We start from the raw sequence: 20,759 nt of genomic DNA, 5'->3' as shown, positions 1-20,759 counted from the left end.
CCACACGTGTCCCAAATTGGCTCTTGTGCTGTTTGTAGGAGAACCTGAACAAGGTGATTGATCCCAGCTACAAGCAGTCCACTCGGCTGGCAATGTCTCAGCTCGATGAGAAGACCCTCTCCTTTGAGCTGATTGAGGTGAGCTCTGCCGTACTGGCTCATTTGCACTTCTCTGTCTTCACTTCTGGGGGGAACTGAACCTTGGCATGCACAATAACCTGTGGAGCAGTTGAAGCTAAAAGATTAAAGAGTTTTTTTTTTCTCGAGAAAATATTTCTGTAGATATTTCTTAAACGAATATCTTACATTTTGCCAAGATATTTTAGCATTGTTTTACGTTCTATTTCCATCGAAGTTCTCTATTGAGTGGTCTCGTTATAATTGATAGCAATCTTTTGCGGAAATCTAAGAAGCATTGATGTCATTTTAGAAGTCTCTATTTTTGGCAAATCGTATTTCGTTACAACGGTCAAAACCGCCTCTTGTGGGACATTCTGTCCGAACGTCGTCTTCTCATATCATGGCTCGCACGTCTCGCCGGGTTTGCAGGGCGCCTTTGAGTTTGGAATCTTCCTGGCCTCTCGGGGTTAACGATCGGGTCCTTGGCCCTTGAGACAGCGACCTGCGTGCACCTCCACGTGGTCGCTATCTCTTCCCCGTTTCTGCATCTCCGCCCACTTCCAGCTTTCCGTGCATATATTTCTCATTCCTTCCGTCTTTGAACCATTCGAAGGAAGCTGCGGCGGCACGATGCCCGGAACTCATCTCCGACCGGTGTCTTCAGCATCCCATTCCCCTCCCCCGCATCGAAAGCGAATCCGAAGTGTCAACAAACGACGTCCCAAAACCCGACGACATCGCAAGTGCGCAACGCTCTTGCGACGGCGTCGGGCGGAAATCGGGGTACCGCGTTTCCGGACGCTGTAAACACGCCGGTCTGAGTCGCGTTGCGGGCGCCGTAGCGGCGCCAAGCGTTCGTCCGCCTCCCGACGAGCAGCGCCCCTTGCCACCCGCAGGCCCTGCTGCTGCACATCAAGACGCTGCCGGAGAAGGGGGCCGTGCTGATATTCCTGCCCGGCTGGAACCTGATCTTTGCCCTGATGCGGCACCTGCAGCAGCACCCCACCTTCGGCACCTCCCAGTACCTCATCCTGCCCTTGCACTCTCAGGTGCCCCGTGAGGAGCAACACCGGGTCTTCAGGCCGGTCGGGGATAACGTCACCAAGGTGAGCCGATCGACGCGGCTCCGCATTTTCCGCGGAAACCCCTCTTCTGCAAAGATTGCACGCCCGATTGCCGACGGGAAGCGTTCGCGGGACCCCTTTGGGGGTTATCTGCGGCCGGGTTTCGATGCATCGATCGAACCGTCTCGCGCGGGATTGCGTTCTACGAGGAATGCGGTCGACGCTTTGTCCGATCTTGGTTCCCGGCACGTCCTGTTTCTCCTCTCCTACCTCTTCGCTTTTTACATTGTTTTTGTTTTCGGCAGCTTTTGACGGGTGGCTGCTTCTGGTGCCTTCCACTTGCGGCACCGCACGCTCAGCTTTACACGGTCCCAAAACCCGAGTTCGCTTCCGTTAGAATGCAATTTTGCATTAAAATTGGTCCTCAAATCACTACTTGTGGATAGGTCCCACTGCTGACCCTCACGCGATTGCTTTTTTAGACTTTTTCTCGAATGAACCTCTTGACTGAAAAAGTACTCGTAACAAGCGAGCCTGGAAATGGTTGCTAATCTAGCTTCCCCGTGACGCATTATGATAAATTGGGATATGTGTGAACCATCCCCTCTTGGTATTTACTAGGGCTGGGTGATTGATTGATTTAAATTTTAATTAATCAATTAATGCATTAATTGTGATTAATATTTGTATCCAGTTAATCAGTTTGGTTCAGACGGGAGTTTGAAAAATTGTGGAGAAAGAAAAGTGTCTTCCACAGTAAAGCGATAGAGCGACTGTCATCAAGAGTGTAAAATATTTACTTTTTTAAAATTGTTTGCCTGTATTTTGTTTTTGTGAGTGGTGAGCGTCAAGTTTCAAATGTAACTGCAGCATTGATAGCAGTAGAAGTATGGTCGAAAGGAAAGTGTGTAGTTTTGTCACTTTTTAGACTTTGTCTGGAGGTGAACAGAACCGATCAGTTGATTAATTAATCGATTAAAGGGTAACCATTTATTGTGTTAAAAGTTTTAATCGACGCCCAGCCCTAGTATTTACTTTTTAAATTTATTTTTCTTTTCTTTTTAGTTTTCATTTTTGAATAGGGTTTTATGTTTTTGGAATTTATTTTTGGTGAAATTCAGAGTGTGTTTTGGCCTCAAATCGTAGCTTCAGCAAGAACCACTGCCTCCTCTTCTTGTGAGAAGACCCAAACCTGAGCATTTTCTAACACGACGTACGCACTTGGATTGGTTTCACTTAGAATGGAGAAGCACAGCATAAGTGATTCATTGTGCTGAGTGAATGTAAACGATAAGCCCCTTTCGTCATTCGTCCTAGGTTAGAAAAGATTGGAATAATTTTTTCTTAGAACCACTGATCCTGCAATCTAAAGAAAACTAACATTTAGATTTTTTTTTTTTTAGTTAATGCCATGAATATTAAGAATTAACAAAAAGTTTATTGGCAAATGCTTTTCTGGCTTTATTTCTTTTAGTTTCTTCATGCGATAATATATCCACAGATAAGCTTTCTTGCTTTCCATTTTATAGATTTTTTATTAATCAAACACCACTTTCTAGAATATTCCCTAATGTCTCCTGTAGTATACAGCAAGCTGTACTAACGTTCTGAACGAAATCGTTTTCCTAAGGCCTGGCAAACATTTTCATAAACATTATTAGGTATTGTATATGTCTGGTCAGTGATACACATTTCTTTTCCTCAAAGTCCCATTAAATATGTGCATTGTTTATAGCTGCATTGTGATGTTATAACATCTTTTCTGTTCCAGGTTATTCTTTCGACCAACATTGCAGAAACGAGCATCACCATCAATGACGTTGTCTATGTCATCGACTCATGCAAGTGAGTTCTCTGCACCCTTTTCTTATCATTGCATCTGGCTTGGGTTTATTTATTTTGTGCAGTGCAACGCATTTATAATGTGCTCCAAAGTTTTTCAAGTGTGTTTTTTTTTATAGAGTAACACTGCACTTACAAACCACAGGTTAACACTGTGGTCAGAGTAACAGTAATACTCTATAACAAAGGGTTTTCATTTAACAGTCCACTTACATTGACTTCTTATTTCTTCATCATAGTGCTTATTGCTGTAAAGGCTCCAGGTATACTCTCTAGGTATAACAATCCAGTTATTGCAGCATTTTTTCAAGTTCTTAGTGTATGGTTTCTCATTGAGAAAGCTCTTTAGACATAGTCACAATCTGATTAGGGTCACATCTTGCCCCGAAGAGGCATACTAGCTACCGCAAAATCCCGTAAAGACGCCCTCCCCCGAGAGATTACCCATCCCATTTTTTAATGTGAAAGATTAAATTAACTGTCCCGTAGAGTGAACCGACATCATATGCTTTTGAAGCCTTCCCGTGTCCCAATGGAGCGAAGCCTGTCGTACTAGCAGAAATCTGCTAGCAGAAATCTAATGGATAGGCTCCCATTGGCTGGCGCGCATCATAGTTTCAAGGAACGAGGCTCCCATTGGCTCTCGCGCAGCGTAGTTCCAGGGAACGCCACCAAAGAAGCCCTCTTCATGGCGGCCCGGCCGCCAGTAAGAGGGAGAAGCTGGCCGCAGAGCCTGCACGGGCAAACTTCGGAGAGGCTGCACGGCTGAGCTCAGCACGGCATGGCCACTTCACGAGAGCGCGCTCGGCCGTCGGCTGCTACCTCGGCAGTAGCGAAATGTGGCTGTCCACGCCAGTACGCCGCAGACAAACTAAGGGAGCGGAAGAACGACATTCATGCTTTTGCATTCACAACTCGTCAGAAGTGCTTAGGTGTCCACGGATTTTTGGCTAAATATCCGTAACATAAAAATTTCAAAACATCGCCCACCTCCCGATTCCCATCAGATGTCACGCAATGTCTGACGGACATTGCATCAACCGCGAGATCTGCCGTACCAATACGTCTGACAAGCGAGTTTGTGGCGGGTTCCCGCGTTTTTGTCTGCAATCTGCGCGCATGATATCGGTTCCCTTAACACGCGAGTTGTTACTGCGTGTGCATTGCAGCGTGAGATGTGAATATGCTGAGTCCGCGACTTGTCGTATTTGTTCTTGCGACATATTTGTAGCAGATTCCCACTTCTCTGTCCGCGATTTGCGCGCACGATGTCAGTTCCCGTGACAGGCAAATTTTTAGCGGGTTCCCACTTGCATATTGCACCGCGAAACTTGAATATGCTGCTTCCGCGATCTGCAGTATCCGTTCCAGTGAGATGCAAGTTCTCGGCGAGATTCTGCTGGTCCAATGCACCATGAAAAGCGAATCTGCTTCGCCCGCAACCTGCAGTATCTGTTCCAGTGACACAGGAGTTGGTAGCGAATTCCCGCGTGTTTATTGCATTGTGAAACGTGAATTTGCCGTGTCCGCGATCTGCAGCATCAGTTCCCGTGTCACGTGGTTTGTAGCGGGTGCCCCCGTGTTTACCACTAATTTTTCTTAGGTTTTCTGCCACATCCTCAAAGATAGCCCACCCCGTGTTTTTCACCATTTATCTCTTTATTTTGGGTGGGTGTTCTTACTGGATTTTACGCTATATACAGGTTTTCCAGTTTTTTGTAATTTTTTGCCCAAGATTTGTGGATGCACGCCCCACTTAAAGTTAAAAGTTTTGTCCTTTGTCAGAACAGTGGTCTGTTATGGATGGACTGCAGTGCATATGTTTGTGGAGGACTAAAAGTTGATCGACCAGATGCCAATATTCATAAAATTCACCTAAGGAAAATTTACTTGAAAACTATAAACTGCTGGGTAAAGTAACCATCAATTTTCCATACCAAAATTTGAGGTGACTTCACTTCATTTTTATATGGTGTTTTTGGCTCAAATTCAGAATCTTTTCCTTCCTTAAGAATAAAATGAGTTTTCCACACTACAAAAGAAACAAAAGAACAAGCCTCTCAAACTTATGAAGGGGCAAGTTACTGATATATGTTATCAATTATGTTTTTAGAATGGCAGCTTTATAGGGCCAACCAACCTCAGGAGCCACATAAGCTCGAAATATGTAGGTCGGACAGTTTGTAACCGCTAAACGATCCTGAAAAAATGCCGTGGAAGCCGAGTGCACTGTTGACCAAGCTTCGGACCCAGCATGGAGGAATGGGAGGAGCACAAGCAGGTGGTGTGAGAAAGCGCACAGAGCGCAGAGGGGTGGAAAGGGCAAGAAAAAGAGGAGCAAAAACAGGTGGGGTAGAAAGAGCTTTCAAAACGAGGAGTGGAAAGGGCAGGAAAGCACGCTTCCCCTCTTTGTGGCCCAGAAAATTCAGCACAAAGGCTTTGTATCCTGGTGGTACTGAAGGGAAGCGCGTGCAGCATCACAAAGAGACAATGGTGTGACGTAATCTGCTTCCATACAAAACCCTGCCCGAGGCACCACCTGAATTAAGAGCACCACCCACCCCAGGCACAGAAAGACTAAGAGTCACTTGCCCTAGGCACCACCCAAACTAAGAACACCCCCGACCCTATAAAGCTACCGCACGTGTGGCAGATTTACCAAACATGCAGCCAATTTTTTCCTTACCCTTTCTGTGTAGGGCCAAGATGAAGCTGTTCACGTCCCACAACAACATGACCAACTACGCCACGGTATTTGCATCCAAGACGAACCTGGAACAACGGCGTGGTCGCGCAGGACGCGTCAGGCCAGGGCACTGCTACCACCTGTGTAGCAGGGCACGCTATGAAAAGTGAGAGAAAAGCTTTCTGAAACTTGACTGCTTTGTTGATCCTAAAGGAGCTTTTAACATTGGGCTGAGGTATGGGGTCTGCACTTGGCTGGTGAGAAAAGTAAAACGTGTGCCACTCCTATTTGCTTCATGCCATGCATTTAAAAATGAGTGGCTCATTCCATAAAACAATTGCAGTGTAAAGTAACCAAACCATCCGTTTATTTTAAAGGTTACTGCTGGTAACTTTTACAAGAAAGAAGTTACGACATTCCAACGCTTTGCCACTGATATGGGTTTGTCTAGCGGAGGACTAAAACTGCCTCTGTAGGAGATGGATAGTATTTTGTCATCCACTTGATTGAATAACATTTGTATTGTAGTGAGCTCTTTGGAGACTACATATTACTATTGGATTATGTTGAATGTTTTGACATCCTTATTACTAAGCTGTTTTCCAAAAGAGGGAGAGCATTTGATTATTGACTTGCAAGCTCTAGGTGACTGAGAAAGCTCTTTTTTGCTGTGTTTTGAAGGCTGGACAACTACACCACTCCGGAGATCTTCAGAACCCCCCTTCACGAACTGGCTCTGGCCATCAAGCTTCTGCGCCTGGGCGACATCAGCAAGTTCCTCGCCAAGGCACTGGAGCCTCCACCCCTGGATGCAGTGATTGAGTCGGAGGTCCTTCTCAGAGGTTTGTTTTCCTATTGTTTTGTCCACCTGACCCCTGGTTGGTTTTAACAAGCAAAATGATGAGCATGTGGCAGAACCACTGGTTGGCCAGTAGATTTTGCTTATGTGATTGTTTCATGGAAAGATACTGAACAATTACAAAATTGCCACCAGAAGTAATTGATTACTAGTACTAGTCTGACCACTTGCACCGCATACTGTACAAGTCTGGTCCTGGGTGAATCTGCTGGCGAGCGATGAATACAAGATCAAACGTAACAACCGACTGTTGCTGTGCCGCTCGCAACTCAGCACTTGTTCATACTATTATAAGTGAATAGCTGTGTCCTGATCATACTCAACTTAAAGGGCAACTCCGGTCCATACTTTTGATTTTGGGATTATGACTGTTTTAGTGCAGTCAGCATCCCTGAATGGCAAGGTATTATTTTTTTCTCGTTATTGTGCGTAGTTTTAAAGATATCGACGCCTCAAAGTTTTGTTTGGGGCGCGGCCAACAAAACTGAAACTAGCTGCTCGAGGCTTCGGCAACACTGGAAATCAGCTGCTATGTGACCGTGACGTCTGGATCGTTCTCGTTCAACGAGTATGCAGGCAGAGCGGCACCTACTTCTGTTGCGCTAGCCGGAGGAAAAAATGAGAACGATACTGACGTCACGGCCCAATGTTGCTTTAGCGATCGGCAGCCCGCTGGCCACCCGCTAAGGAGCAGCGGCTCGCGGCAGGTCGCATTTTTATTATCGGCATTAGTTGAGAATGCAGCGTCCCACGGACGTAATGTTTTGGCTGGGGTCGTATTTTGTGTCATTACAGCGATACCAGTAATTTATTTCATATTGAGTTTTGGCCGGAGTTGCCCTTTAAGTTGTCTTAAGCACCAATAATTGTCTTAAAACTAAAATAAAAAAAAAGTATGGGCTCCAATCCACGTTGTGAAGGTGGTTGGTCAGCGAAGCTGTGGTATCACCTGCAACGATTGTCTACTGCATTATACGAAATGCCGCCGCCGGTCGCAGCACGCCGACGCTGGTCGTATTGCCGTTTCTTTTCCCTGTGCCGCTCCTAGTATTCATGCTGCTCCTCGCGAGTCCTAAGTAGGCACGGCCTATTCATCGCGTTGCTGCAGCAACAATGACATCGGTTGCTATACTCCGTTTCATCTTACGTTTAATAAGCGCAGCGGATGTTGCGAGCCATCGGAGTCATTCGGAGGTCGTGTGAGTGTCACGTGACTTTAGAGAGGGGGCACAGCGACGTGCGGAAAGCGTATCACGGGCCACGTCCACAGAATGGGATTGGCTAAGATAGCTCGTAGCATCTGCTGCATCCGGACGTAAGGCGAAACGGGGTATAGGGGGTTCTTCTTCTATATACCGAAGGCTAGTGACGTCACTGCCCACGTCGCAAGCTGCCGTCGCCACGGCAGCTTGGGCTAATCTTCACCGGGGATGTATGAACGAGCGCTACATGCTTCGCATTATTTTCAGGAGCTCCTTATCATTCATTATGTGGTTAGGATGCTTATTCTTTATTGAAATGAATGTTTGCTCTATGTTGTATGCGTGGTGTTTGTACTTTTCGCTTCAATCTTCTGAAGTCTTTTTTTCCGTGAAAACATTGACACGAAAACACACACGGGGCGAAAGAATGTGCTTCGCATTGTTCGCAAGCGCCGTTATCATCCATTATGCAGTTTGCACTTCAGACAAGGGCTTCGAATGACGTCAACCCCTTTCGAAACAGCTGCAAACCTAATCTTTACCAAAATGCGTGGGAGGGTGTTCCTATTGTTCACATGCACCTTATCATTTATCATGTGGTTTTGATGCTTGTTTTGTTGATGCTTGTTTTGTGGTTTTCTTTATTGAAACGGATACTGAGCTGTATGCTGTATGCCTGATTTCAAAGGAGATATGCTGTTTTGCCTTGAATCGTTCGCCGGGAGTTTTTTGCTTACAACGGCTACGACACGAAAATTTTCTTGGCTGGTAGAGATATACAGCTTTGCTGTGAAGTATTTGAAATTCTTGTACTTGTTCATTTTTGGATTGTCCAGAAATGGGTGCCCTCACGGTCTACGGGGAACTGACGCCTCTGGGGAAGATCCTGGCCAGACTGCCAATTGAGCCTCGCCTCGGCAAAATGCTCATCCTGGGGCTCATTTTCGGGTAAGCTTGAAAATACTCAGAAGCTGGTATGCTAGAAGAAAGTTAAGGGGTCGCCTGTGGCCCTCTTTGTGGCTCCAATTTCCAGGAAATGGCTACAGAAGGCCTTCACACCTAGATAACGGCTCAGTGGACAGCTTGGTGCTTATAATTTCTTGTCTAGTGCATCGCCTGCCGTGCATCTCATCAAATTGGTCATTTCGGCATGTGTTAACGGAAGCTCTTTGCTTCTTCGTCACTGTTGCTTCTTTAGTATAAAGACGTCTGGCACCTTACGATTTGTCATTCCTCATAAAAGTCTGTTTTGTGTGGCTCTGTATCTCTCTTAGATCTGTAAGCAATGTATAAACTGATTTTCCGGGCTTCTTTGATCCACCACAGACAGATTGTTGAATATAAATTGCAAAAAGAATTTTTCCTCAGATCCATAACATGCTCTTTCCTTGTATGCAATGGTTCCTAAGAACCCATAGAATGCAGTGATGTGATTGCTGCACCAATTGCGCCAAACTGCGCCAGGGGGCTAACTCTGCTACATCCTGCTGCATTTTTTCAAAATATGGGTAATCTGCGCCAAGCCTGCGCCAAAGGACTAATTTTGGTCGCCTTTCTACACCGAAACTAAACTGAGTATCGTAATTGAGCACGCGTAGGCTAGGTGGCGCAAGCGGCCGCCCGACACAAAGTACCATGCATCAATCGTTCATTCGGTCTTGCATGGTTTTTCCCACCATGTCTTGTTCCGCGCCCTCGTCGCCCTCGTTGTCTCGTTTTTTTTTTTTTTTTTTTTTTTTTTTAATAAGAGGCTGTGGTTGGCTGTGGGCGCGGGTGTGTGCGGACGGTCCGACGCTATTGTGCTGGGGTATCGACCATATCGTCATGCTATGAATTGAAACCACGTTTTTGCGCGGCGGGAGTTTCTTTGTGGGCTGAAGCACTCGCTGCTGAAAGCAACGGCCATGGGAAAACTATATTCGGTCCTTGCCTGCCAGTCACTGTGGTTGCGCGACAGCGGGTGTATCTGTCCCCATGTCGCTGCACATATGGCGCTTTTTGAACTAAACCTAAGGACTGCCGCATGTTCATCAACATCCCCGATCTTGTTTAATACGCTACTACAAAAATTCCTCTAGATCAAAAACTGCTGTGTCAAAGTATTGATTACCTAGGTTTCTCTCTTTGGGCTTTGTTTCGAGAGGGACTCAGGTACGTGAAAAGTCTGTTGCGAAAGAAAGTTGGTTAAGAGAAGTGAGCTAAAGCAAAGAAGGCAATGTCTGCACGCTGAACCCACACAGCGCGTTTGTTTGTCTCGTGTTGAGTCGTTGCACAAAGCGCTTCAAAAACTTTTTGACCCTGGCCAAGCCTGGCTCGCGATGTCTTGCATCGATCTGCTCAGGTTCTTTTTTTTCTGTGTGTGTTTAGCTTGTACCTCGCCTGCCGGCCTGGCAAGCACATGCCGCTGGACTGTTTCTGTCGTATGTTGGACAGTTACATTTTGTGTACAATTTTGGGAACCAGTTGGCGGAGTGGAGTGACATGGTTTCGATCAAACAGCCATTTCCGCTCGCGCGACAATTTCGCATTGTACTGCAGTAGTTACGTGTTTCATCAGTTGGAGACTGCTTTCATTTATTTTATCCCTAGTGAACCCAATTTTGTGCTATTTACTACTCAGCTGGTCATTTTCAAATAAATTTTAATATGTGCACTTTGGTTCTTATTTAACTATAGCGGGTACATATATAGGTATCATTTAACTGAACCATCGTAAAATGTCGTGTCATTGGCATTTCAGTTACATGCTAAAAGACTCCCAGGTGGTCTAACTTGTCTACCGTATAATTTGTTTATTGCGGCAAGCAAAGTGTCCTTTGTTTGTCCAGCACATGAAACAAATATTTTTATTTTTCTAAGAATATCTGGCTCCAAAAGCCACTTTTGCTGCTCCGAAACACTGTTTTAGTTGCTTTAAAAGCCACTTTTGCTGCTCCGAAACACTGTTTTAGTTGCTTTAAAAGCCACTTTGCTGCTCCAAAACACTATTTTGGCTGCTCCAATGGCCACTTTTGCTGCTCCAAAACACTGTTTCGGCTGCTCCAAAAGGTGCTCTAAAACGGCTTAGGCCAATCACATCACTGAGAATGGTATTGAAAGCAGGAGCGATGGTGGCACTGCTCACACGCAGACGGCCCATTCAAATATGTCTCCCGCACGAAGCTAGCAGTCTGCTCTGCCCTGCTTGAGGCTCCGTGCCATTTACGGTGACAAATATTTTTGGCGTGTGCAGGGCCGGCGACGCGCTGTGCACCATCTCTGCCAACAGCAGCACATTCCCGGAGCCCTTCGACACGCCGTTCCCCAAGCGGCTGGGCTACGTGCACCGGCGCTTCTTTGGCGGCCGCTGGAGCGACCACATCACCCTGCTGAACGTGTTTGGCCAGTGGGAGGAGGCCCACATGCGGGGAGAGTATGCAGAGTCCGGCTTCTGCGAGCAGTTCTCCATCTCCATGCCCACCCTGCGCATCACCTACGACGCCAAGGTGGGCCGCGCCCTTACACTCTGGTGTCTCTGTATTTCGTTTTCCTGTGCTGTTCCTCAAAGGGGGGGGGGGGGGGGGGCTGATAGAAAAATGACGGCATCTCCACGTGGTGAATGATGTTGTTTGGGGCGAAGCTCTGGTGGTGCTGATGATACTGATTTTGTTCATAGGTAGTGGTGATGGTGCTGATTTTTTTTATTGCTTATAGGTAGTGCTGAGTTCCGGGTTGCGTTTCGACTTCATTATTACTGCTTTATGGTCGGTGAAATGCAAAGCCAGTGGTTCTTCTAGCGGATCAGCGTGGATCCACTAGAAGCCGTGGGAACGCATCTCCACCACTTAAGTCAACGGTCTATGTCAGAAAGAGAATGTGTGGTATGGAACGTGGTTATATACGCATTTGAGCATTTGACCGCAGCGCCCTCTTATCTATAAACGTTCAGCCAATGCATGCAAAGTTTAACGCGATTATATATGGATTTGACCGCAGCGCCCTCTCCTATTAAAAATAGCGCTATTTTTAATATAAATGTCCACTACCAACTTGCCCAGCAGACCAAGCTTTTACGCCCTCTCCTGTATAGACGTTGAGTGACTACATGCAACATTTCATCCATGACAGAAACCCCAACTCTTGAGTTACTACCACATCTCAGAGCCCCCTACTCGTCCCGCAGTCGTGGCCGAGTGGTTAAGGTGATGGACTAGAAATACATTGGGGTCTCGCACGGGTCTCCTCGCACAACTTCAAATCCTGTCGACTGCGCAAACTTTTTTTTTTCTTTTTATAATTTTTTTTTTCGTTTTTGTTTTACACGAGCACGTGGGCTCACGAGCACGAGCACGAGTACCAGCAAGGTCAATGTGAGCACGGACGTTGGACTGACAAGGCTAGACCCTAAGGAGCATCGCCCCTAAAACTTCATTCCAGCTTGATCATGCTGGCAAAGACTGGGGGACACAGAGTACATTGAGCTACATGTGAAGTGTGTGGGTTGTACATGCTGTATGCGGTGGGGACGATGTGTGCGGGGTCAACACAACTAGACACCAAATGCGCATGGTTGCGCTAGCAATTTTCGGCAGCATTTTGTTTTGTTTTTGGTTACCGAAATATTTTGTTTTTATTTCGTTGCACGTGCTGCTGGGCTTTGTAGTAGTTCTGAACATATATGCAATGAGGGCTTAAAAAGGAAGTGCAACAATTTCCAGACTTCGTTCAAAAAGTTTTGGAAGTTGCCCTCTGACACTTCTGAAGTAAAGAACAGAAAACCAATTTCGCCTGCGTGTCCTAGTTGTGTAAAAATAAAAAGATAAATATTGCCATTTCTGGCACCCCTCACCTCACTCCCAGTCTCCAGGTCACACCTGGTCGCACTCCTAGCGACGTAATTCGGGTGCCGTATAGGTTCCCGTGTGCTCTCTCCGAGGGCGCTTCCTGTCCCTCTCTCTGCTGACTTTAGCGGGCGTTATGCTGCAGCTTAGAGCCGAGTGAGATCACATAAGCTTCTCGCCGTGGTTCTTTCGGCTGCCACTCTCGGCTGCAGGTGGGAGAAAAAGCTCTAATTTTGCTTTGCGATTATGCAGTGGAATTGCAACATTTTTTAATGAAGATTTTTTTTTTTATCCTCCTGGATGCAATAAACAACGTAAAAATGACAAGACGCAAATTCTTTGAATCTAAAAATCGTTTCTTTAAGCAGTTTTACCTCCTTTCTGCTCTTTTCAGCTTAAAACGGTGCATGTTCATTTTGACAGCGGTCTCTTGAGAGCATGACATGTTAAAAATCCCTGGGAGGTCCAAGTTAATCTCTCGATGCTGGTTACATATTGGGGCGACTTAGTTGATTGAAGGCTGTGTTAAGTGGTTTGTTTTGTCTACAACATGCAGAACCAGATAAAGGAGTTGCTGATGGGTGCTGGCTTCCCGGAGTTGAGCGTGGCTCCAGAGGCGTACAACTTCAACGGTCCGGACCCAAGGCTGGACATAGTGAGGCATTATAATCTTTTTTTTTTTTTTTTTTCTTTGACTATTTGATTTGTGTGCTTTTTTTTTTATATAAGTACAGCACTGCACGAAAGTGAAGTCAGTGCTTGCTTGCATTCTTCTCATTCACCTTTGCTTTCAGCAGCAAATTACTGCCAATAAACTGCACATGCCACATAGACCTAATTTTTTGGTGAAACATCTTCCAAGCGGATAATGCAATTCTAATCCCATGGGGGACACCAAAGGATCAAGGAGTACCATATTCTCGGGACCATAGTCCGCACCCAGTGTGTAGCTTGCAGGGACAACTTTCGGTTGAAAATTTAGGTAGTTTGCACTTGGCGCAAAGCCTGCACCCGCTGCATAGTTTGCACTTGATGCCTAGTGCACAAGTAAAATATTTTCATACAAAGCATTCCTTGGCAAACATCTACTGTATTAGCTCACAAAGGAGCTTGTCATACATCAGTCGTCCATACCCTGTCACTCAAAGAATTTATGACGTTTCGTTGCGAGATCTCGAACAAGAAAGTTTTATACAGTCGAAGCTCGTTAATTCGACTCCCGTTATTTCGATCATCGCGTTAATTCGATCCTTCTGTTTAGCACCGTCAGAAATGTACAGGCTTCAATAGGCAGAAAACCCCGGTATTTCGATCTGATAAATATCCCCAACCCGATAATTCGTCCCGGGAGCCAGCATCTTCGTAACCGGGAAATATTTTTTAAGCTAACACTATAAGTTTAAAGGTTAAAACGGCGCCTCAGAACACAACACGCGTCCCTACCCATATTGGCAAACAGCCGTTGCAGCAAGCCCACGCCTGATTGCGACACCTCCACAGACGCGCAATGCCCGTCGGCGCCCCCGGCGCCTCGAGCCGGGGCGCGCTCCGCGAAAGAGCGCCCACGCAGACAGGCGCCCTTTCGCCGGCGCCTCGCGCCGGAGAAAGGGCCGATTTGATTAGTCGAGATAAGACCCAGTCAGAGTGCACCGGCCCAATCACGTGGGGAGGCGCGCGGAAGGAGACGGGAGCAACGAGAGGGAAATGAGTAAGCGATGAAGTGAGAAAGAACGTCGGGAGAATGGAGAAGGAGACTGGAGAAAAATGAGCGAGCGATGAAGAGGGACCGTGCTGTCACGCGGTTTCTGGTTTCTGTTCTTTGGAGTGCGCGGCGTTTAACGCTCATACCAGAAAATGTCGAAAGAAAAGCAAGGAAAGTACTCTTCGAATGATTTAAAAACAAAAGTTCACATACTCATTGAAGTTAGGGAGAGAAAATTGTCCAGAAAAGAAATTGCCGAAAAGTATGACCTCAAGAAAAGCACGCTTGCTACCTACATTAGGAATGAAGCAGCAATCGTGAAAGCTTTTGAAGAAGAGCAATTTGTGAATTCAAGAAAACGCCTTCGCAGTGCAGCCCATCCAGAACTCGAAGAAGCCGTTTACAAATCGGTGACAGAAGTAAGAACGCACAACCTTTCGATGACTGGAGACATGATTCGCGCAAAGGCTCAACAGTTCAGCGAACGTTTGGGCATCGAGGGATTCCGTGCTTCCGAGGGATGGCTCGCAAGATTCAGGGAGAGGCACTCTCTTATCTTTAAGCACGTGTGTGGTGAAAGAGCCGATGTGGATGAAGATTTGTGTGAAAACTGGAAGACGTCGGAGCTCGCACGTATTCTTGCGGAGTATGCGCCCAAGGACATATTCAATTGCGACGAAACGGGGTTGTTTTTCAAAGCTCTCCCCGACAAAACGATAACGTTCAAAGGGGATCCTTGCACTGGGGGAAAACACAGTAAAGAGCGGGTGACCGTGCTCGTGGCAGCCAACATGACAGGCACGGAACGTCTGCCTCTTTTGGTGATCGGGAAATCCAAGACGCCACGATGGTTTCGGAACATCCCGCGGCTTCCAAAGGACTACCGTTTCAACAAAAAAGCGTAGATGACACGTGAGGTCTTTCAAGATTGGCTTAAAAAATTGAACCGCCAGTTCGCGTCCAAGGGGCGTAAGGTCGTGTTAGTAGCAAACAACTGCAGTGCGCACACAAAAATGCCGGAGCTGTCTATGATCCGCCTGATTTTCCTTCCACCCGCAACCACCTCACTCTTGCAACCAATGGATCAAGGAATAATCAAACACCTGAAAGGCTTGTATCGCAAGCATCTCATGGCGAGAATATTGCTTTGTCTGGACCAGGGTAAGCGCTATGAAGTCACTCTGTTGGCGGCGATTCATATGCTTGCTAAAGCTTGGACGGACATGCCAAGCCAGGTCATCGCGAACTGCTTTTGTCACTGTGGTTTCTCGTGTGATGTAAATACCGCGAGTTCGACGACTGCATCGGCTACTACGTCTACATCGGCAACTGCACCGGCTACTACATCGGCAACTGCATCGGCTACAACATCGGCAACCACAATTGAAGATGAAAACTTTGACGAAGAGTGCAGTGCTCTAATGTCCACTCTACCCGAAAACGTTAGTTTCGATGATTACGTTGCGATAGATGATGGAGTGCTTGTGTGCGGTCAATTGACTGACGACGAAATCATTGCATCGGTTCAGCGTCCCGAGGGTCAGGAGGACGACAGCTGCGAGAGTGATGCCGAAGAGCCGCCGCCACGCCCATCTCCTGCCGAACCATCCGCCGCGCTCGATGTACTTGCGAACTTTGCAACGTTTGAAGACACCGACGGGACGATGTGGCCGCACATTGAGGATATGTGGAAATTTGTTTTTGCGAAGCGTCTGACGGGAATGCGGCAGCAGAAAATATCAGCGTTTTTTTTCTAAATAAAACTCCGTCGTCACGGTTGGGTTTTCGCCGCTTCTCGTGACGTACGTCGTTACTCATTTTTGATCAATATTCGATAATTCGACTTTTTGATAATTCGATCTGTTTTCGAGGAACCGTCAGAGTCGAATTAACGAGCTTCGACTGTAGTCCGCACTGTGTAAAATTTCAACTTTTAAATGTTTATAGTTTGGAAAACATGTTTTTGCTTCCCTCCTGCTTGCCAGATGGTGGCCCTGCTGGTGATGGGCCACTACCCGAACATCTGCTACCACAAGGAGAAGCGTAAGGTGCTGACGACAGACAGCCGGGCAGCCCTGATCCACAAGACCTCTGTGAACTGCACCAACCTGCCAGCCAAGTTCCCCAGCCCTTTCTTTGTGTTTGGGGAGAAGGTGAGTGGGTGGTTCCTTCTTAGTCGACTGCTGGCTAACACCTCAAGCTTCCCGGAATACATTTACTGGTTTCTCGGACACCTGTTTGTCCCGCTCAAGACGGTGCACCTTAGACTTAAAGCATTATTTATTTAAACCATTTTAGGTCAAGTTGTATCATTTTTCATTGCTTCTAGTGAACGTCTGTATTCCTTTTAGGGAATCACCACTCCACATTGCCCGAGGCTATTGCTAACGGCGGTGTTACAATCGTAAATGGACTTTAATTTTATGAGCACACTTTATCTGCCGACAGCTTGTTTCGTTACATAATCACTTCGACATGAGAAACGTGATAGATCTTCTTGATGTCTTTCTGATGTAGCACACTCTTCATTTTTTGTTTAGACATTTGTCTTTGGTGCGTTTGCGGTACAAAACTAGTCTGGGGGTGGCAGAGTCACGGAAAGCTCTTCCTTTTCTTTTCCCGCAGATTCGCACAAGGGCTGTGTCGTGCAAGCAAATGACCATGATCTCTCCACTCCACATCCTGCTGTTCGGTTGCAAGCGGGTCGAACTGGTCGGCGACACCGTTCAAGTCGACGGCTGGTAGGTTCACCATTCTTGAGCAACTTCGTAACCCAGATTTCACCCTGCCATTCTTTCTAAGACCTAGTTTAAGGTGCACCAAGCTAGTTTTCGAGCTCTTTTATGACTCAAACATGATCTACCCATTTCACAATGTCTGAATACCCCCGTGCTGTTTATATACTGTATGTCTATTTTTATATAAAATGCACTGTCAGAACCACACACCCATTCCCTTTTTCATACTGAGAAAAAAAAAAAGAATCATTCCTTTTCTTTCTTTTCTTGGTGAAAATAAGAGAAGGGGTATGACTTATAAAAGTGTGACTTATGCAAGTAGCAATTTGTAGATTTTTAAACTTCATGAAGTAGATAGATCATGTTAGAGCCATATACAATAGTTCCTTGTTATAACAAAGTCACCAGAATGGCAGAAAGTTTTTATTTAAGTGGTATTTCAATAAAAGTGATGGAGCCAAAGAAACAGTGCCAGCATCCTTGAAGGAGAACGGGAACACTGACCGTATATTTAATCAAACAAACCTTGATTATGAACATCCCGTGGCAGCTTTACCAAGTCAAAAAATGATTAAATAGGGTTTGCCGATAATTTCATCCTGGCATCAGTTTTGCTCGAACTGCTCCAGGCATCGCAAGAACACTGTCATTGCCGCTCCACTCCGCTTTGTTTTGAAGCAGCCAGAGGATGTTTGGCGCCTCCGCAGTCGACGGCATTTCCCAAAGTGCCTCTCCGACGTTACTTCGTGCTTACCTTGGCCGCATTCAAGGTCTACAATCGCAGCGGCGTGGTAGGAGCAACAACGGGAGCGTCCGCATCAACAAACACAAACGGATCAAAGTTATCCTCGGTGGCTTTGCCCACATGTTTTCACACACTCCTGTAGAGATCGTTGCAGCTATGGAAGTCGTGCACCGGCTCGGCAAGCATGCTCACGAGAGAAAATCTTATGTGCGCGAAGCAGTTTGCGATCTTTCATTTTTGGGTTACGGGTATGCCTTTTCCTGCACGAAAAACTTTACGAACCCGTCCAATATGCCTCCTTGTTCAGCAAAATGGTGGACAGTGTCGAACAGCCGATGCTGGAATGTAGAATTCTTTGGCGACTTCGTACTTGGGCCGGCCACTTTTCTCAACCTCGAGCGACGTTCAGTAAACACTCCCAATCTCCCTAATGAGGCACATGCGCATGTATAGTATGCCGCAAGCGTGCGTCGGGGGCTCCTGGATGGATGATCTCCAGTCTCCATTGCTCCCTTGATCCGATTCCGACAGGAGTCGGGCAGCGTTGGTTGGGTTGCCGTGAGTAGCATTGGAACGTTGACGCTGCCCCTTGCCCGCGTCAGCGCATCGGCATCGGAAGCGGCGCCCTCCAGCTCTGCGCGCTCTGCCCTCCTTCACCCATTTAATCCATTTCCCCAGCTTTCCCGTTTGCCTCGGTGGAGAAGGGGGAGGGAACGCAAGGGTCTCCCAAGCGCCTCCGTGTAGGCTTGCATGCTTTTGGCACCGCGGCCTTCATGACAAGCGTGGTCGGCCTCCGATACAGTTAGAATAATCCAGTTAAAAATGCGTGCGTTTTGGTCGGGACCACATTAAACTTCGATAAAAGTGATTATTCGAAAAAAGCAATGTCATTATAACGAGGGATTACTGTACAGAAAAACTCAAAAACAGCTTTGGCAACTTTTAAGTTGAGCAGCAAAATCGAGCCGGACGGTAGTGTCGCCGAGTCAAGGGGGGCAAAATGTCTTGCCAGCTTCGCGCATTGTTTGTAGTTTTTGCAGGACATATTGTTTCTTTTCTCATGTCCTCAAACCCTTTTCGTAAAGAAAGGTTCCTGCAGGACACACTTGTCTCATGTAGCTGAAGGCGGAAGTTTTGGTTTCAACAAGTTTTGCTAGTTTTCCCAGGATGTTACTTCATTTGAAAATGTTTGCCTAAAAATTGTGGCAAAAACTAATCAATGAATCAACCGTAAAAAAAAATATTCCAGTTTTTTGCTTGTCTTGCGAATTAACTGTGGCGACAGCCAAGCTGCTTCAGAGTGTACTGCACGCAGACTGCGCACAATCACGCCGTACTAACCACGACATCATGCGAGGTCACGTGATGACGTGGCGTCATGTTACAGTGGTATTGTGCGCCGTGACATCACGACACATCGTGATGTCACATTATGGTGCCACAAGACATCACAGTGTCACGGGTCACGTGACACTGCGACATTGCAGTGTTGAATTTAACGAGAGCATTTTCCCGCCAAATTTAGCCGAGAAATTTTCCAGCCACGACAACCTACATGAGACTCATCCCGGGATCCACCAAGAAACCTCGCCGATGACGGCCATCTCTGTAAAATGTGCCCTACGGCAAAACCCTGGAATTGCGTGGAGTGTTGCCGCAACGCTTCACTGGTCGTGCTCTTCCATGCTACAGGATCAACCTGAAGATGGACCCCCAGGTTGCGGCCAACGTGCTGGCGCTGCAGCAGTCAGTAGACAACCTCATCACCGACGTCACGGCCGACCCCGAGCTCCTGTCTCAGCCTTCGGAAGATTTCTCGAGGGTCGTGGACGTTGTGAAGAAACTCTGCAAGTTTGATGCCGCCCAAGTGGGAGCCGACAATGCAGACATCACCGAAGCGTTCGGGTAGGTCTAGTGTCACTGCAGTGCGCTTCGCTGGATCTCTCTCGTCTTCTTAGCATACCATAATTGCAGTAGAATCCTGACGATACAGTCAGGGTTAATTCATATTTTGAGATGATACTAATTTATTTTCTTTTTTTTCTTAAACCTCGGTTGTAATGTGTTTTTTATATTATAATTTGTTACATTTTGGGATAGTGTGAATGCTCTCTTGGGCTGCGGCGGATGGCACGAACAAAAGCGCCGACCTCGAAGAGGTGAATTCCCTCAATTTTCAAAATATAAAGGAAGGTTGAGGTAAAGAACATTGCAGTGCTTGCCACTCAGGCAGTTTGTCAGGATATTTCAACAAAGAACACCTTGATATTCCGTTTTAGCTCGCATCACATTTTCCGCAGCGGCCGCGGGGCGGGAAATGGACCTTTTGCAGAAACATCGGTTCGAGAGTAACTGGTTCCAGTACCCTCTCTCTCTTCATTCTGGCCGAGCAGAGAGGGAAGATGGTTTCGTTGTGTCGTCTTCGGGGCGGAAGATTACGCACGATGGGGACAAAGGCGAGTTTGGGGGAGCCGTATCTAGGTCACAGTGTCTCAATGGGTGAACAGGATGTAGCTGACGTTGTGGGAGTGCAACGGGTGGGAGAGGCCTCGCGCGCGCGCTGTTTTCTCGCCACTTAGCCTCGACCCCAGTCGCATGTCTAGGTGGCAGCACATATTCGCCAAGAGGTCCATTGTGACTGCCGCAGTCGCCATGGCCAAAGAGCTGCGGCTAGGGCCTAACCCAGGCTCTTTAGCCACAGTTAGAGTGACTGAATGTTCCCAGAGTACCAAAACTGTCAAGCTTTGTTTCGAAACTATGCGGCGCAGCAGTCGTGATCTCCAACATGGCGCTGCCCTGTCCGGTTGAAGCGAAGCACGCGGACAGTGTAGCATACATTTTCCTGTGAGCTCTTAAAATTCACGTTCCTGGCCTGTGGCGACACTGGTTTGTTTTTATTAAAGTTCTTTCCTTCGTTCCGAGCGGTGCTTGACTTGCTCCTCGCTGTCTCCTGTCTCTCACCCGCCTCGAAACACATTGAAG

General features: G+C 46.9%; 1 protein-coding gene across 2 annotated transcripts in view; it reads left to right on the top strand.

Moving 5' to 3' along the window:
• The window catches only part of LOC8033634 (ATP-dependent RNA helicase A), a 37,708-nt gene that overhangs the window by 12,786 nt on the left and 4,163 nt on the right, over window positions 1–20,759 (top strand). For both annotated transcript variants that reach the window (XM_029993059.3, XM_042292413.1), the window contains 11 exons: window positions 39–137; window positions 1,016–1,225; window positions 2,955–3,028; window positions 5,725–5,877; window positions 6,393–6,553; window positions 8,609–8,720; window positions 11,005–11,257; window positions 13,149–13,247; window positions 16,280–16,447; window positions 16,920–17,035; window positions 19,470–19,682. In XM_029993059.3, the coding sequence (XP_029848919.2) occupies window positions 39–137; window positions 1,016–1,225; window positions 2,955–3,028; window positions 5,725–5,877; window positions 6,393–6,553; window positions 8,609–8,720; window positions 11,005–11,257; window positions 13,149–13,247; window positions 16,280–16,447; window positions 16,920–17,035; window positions 19,470–19,682 (1,658 nt within the window). The remainder of the gene's footprint in view (window positions 1–38; window positions 138–1,015; window positions 1,226–2,954; window positions 3,029–5,724; window positions 5,878–6,392; window positions 6,554–8,608; window positions 8,721–11,004; window positions 11,258–13,148; window positions 13,248–16,279; window positions 16,448–16,919; window positions 17,036–19,469; window positions 19,683–20,759) is intronic.

This window comes from Ixodes scapularis, unplaced genomic scaffold, assembly GCF_016920785.2.
Source record: "Ixodes scapularis isolate PalLabHiFi unplaced genomic scaffold, ASM1692078v2 PGA_scaffold3__209_contigs__length_174095766, whole genome shotgun sequence".
Classification (NCBI taxonomy): domain Eukaryota; kingdom Metazoa; phylum Arthropoda; class Arachnida; order Ixodida; family Ixodidae; genus Ixodes; species Ixodes scapularis.
The sequence above is the reverse complement of the archived record's forward strand: the minus strand, read 5'-3'. Positions and strand labels throughout refer to the sequence as shown.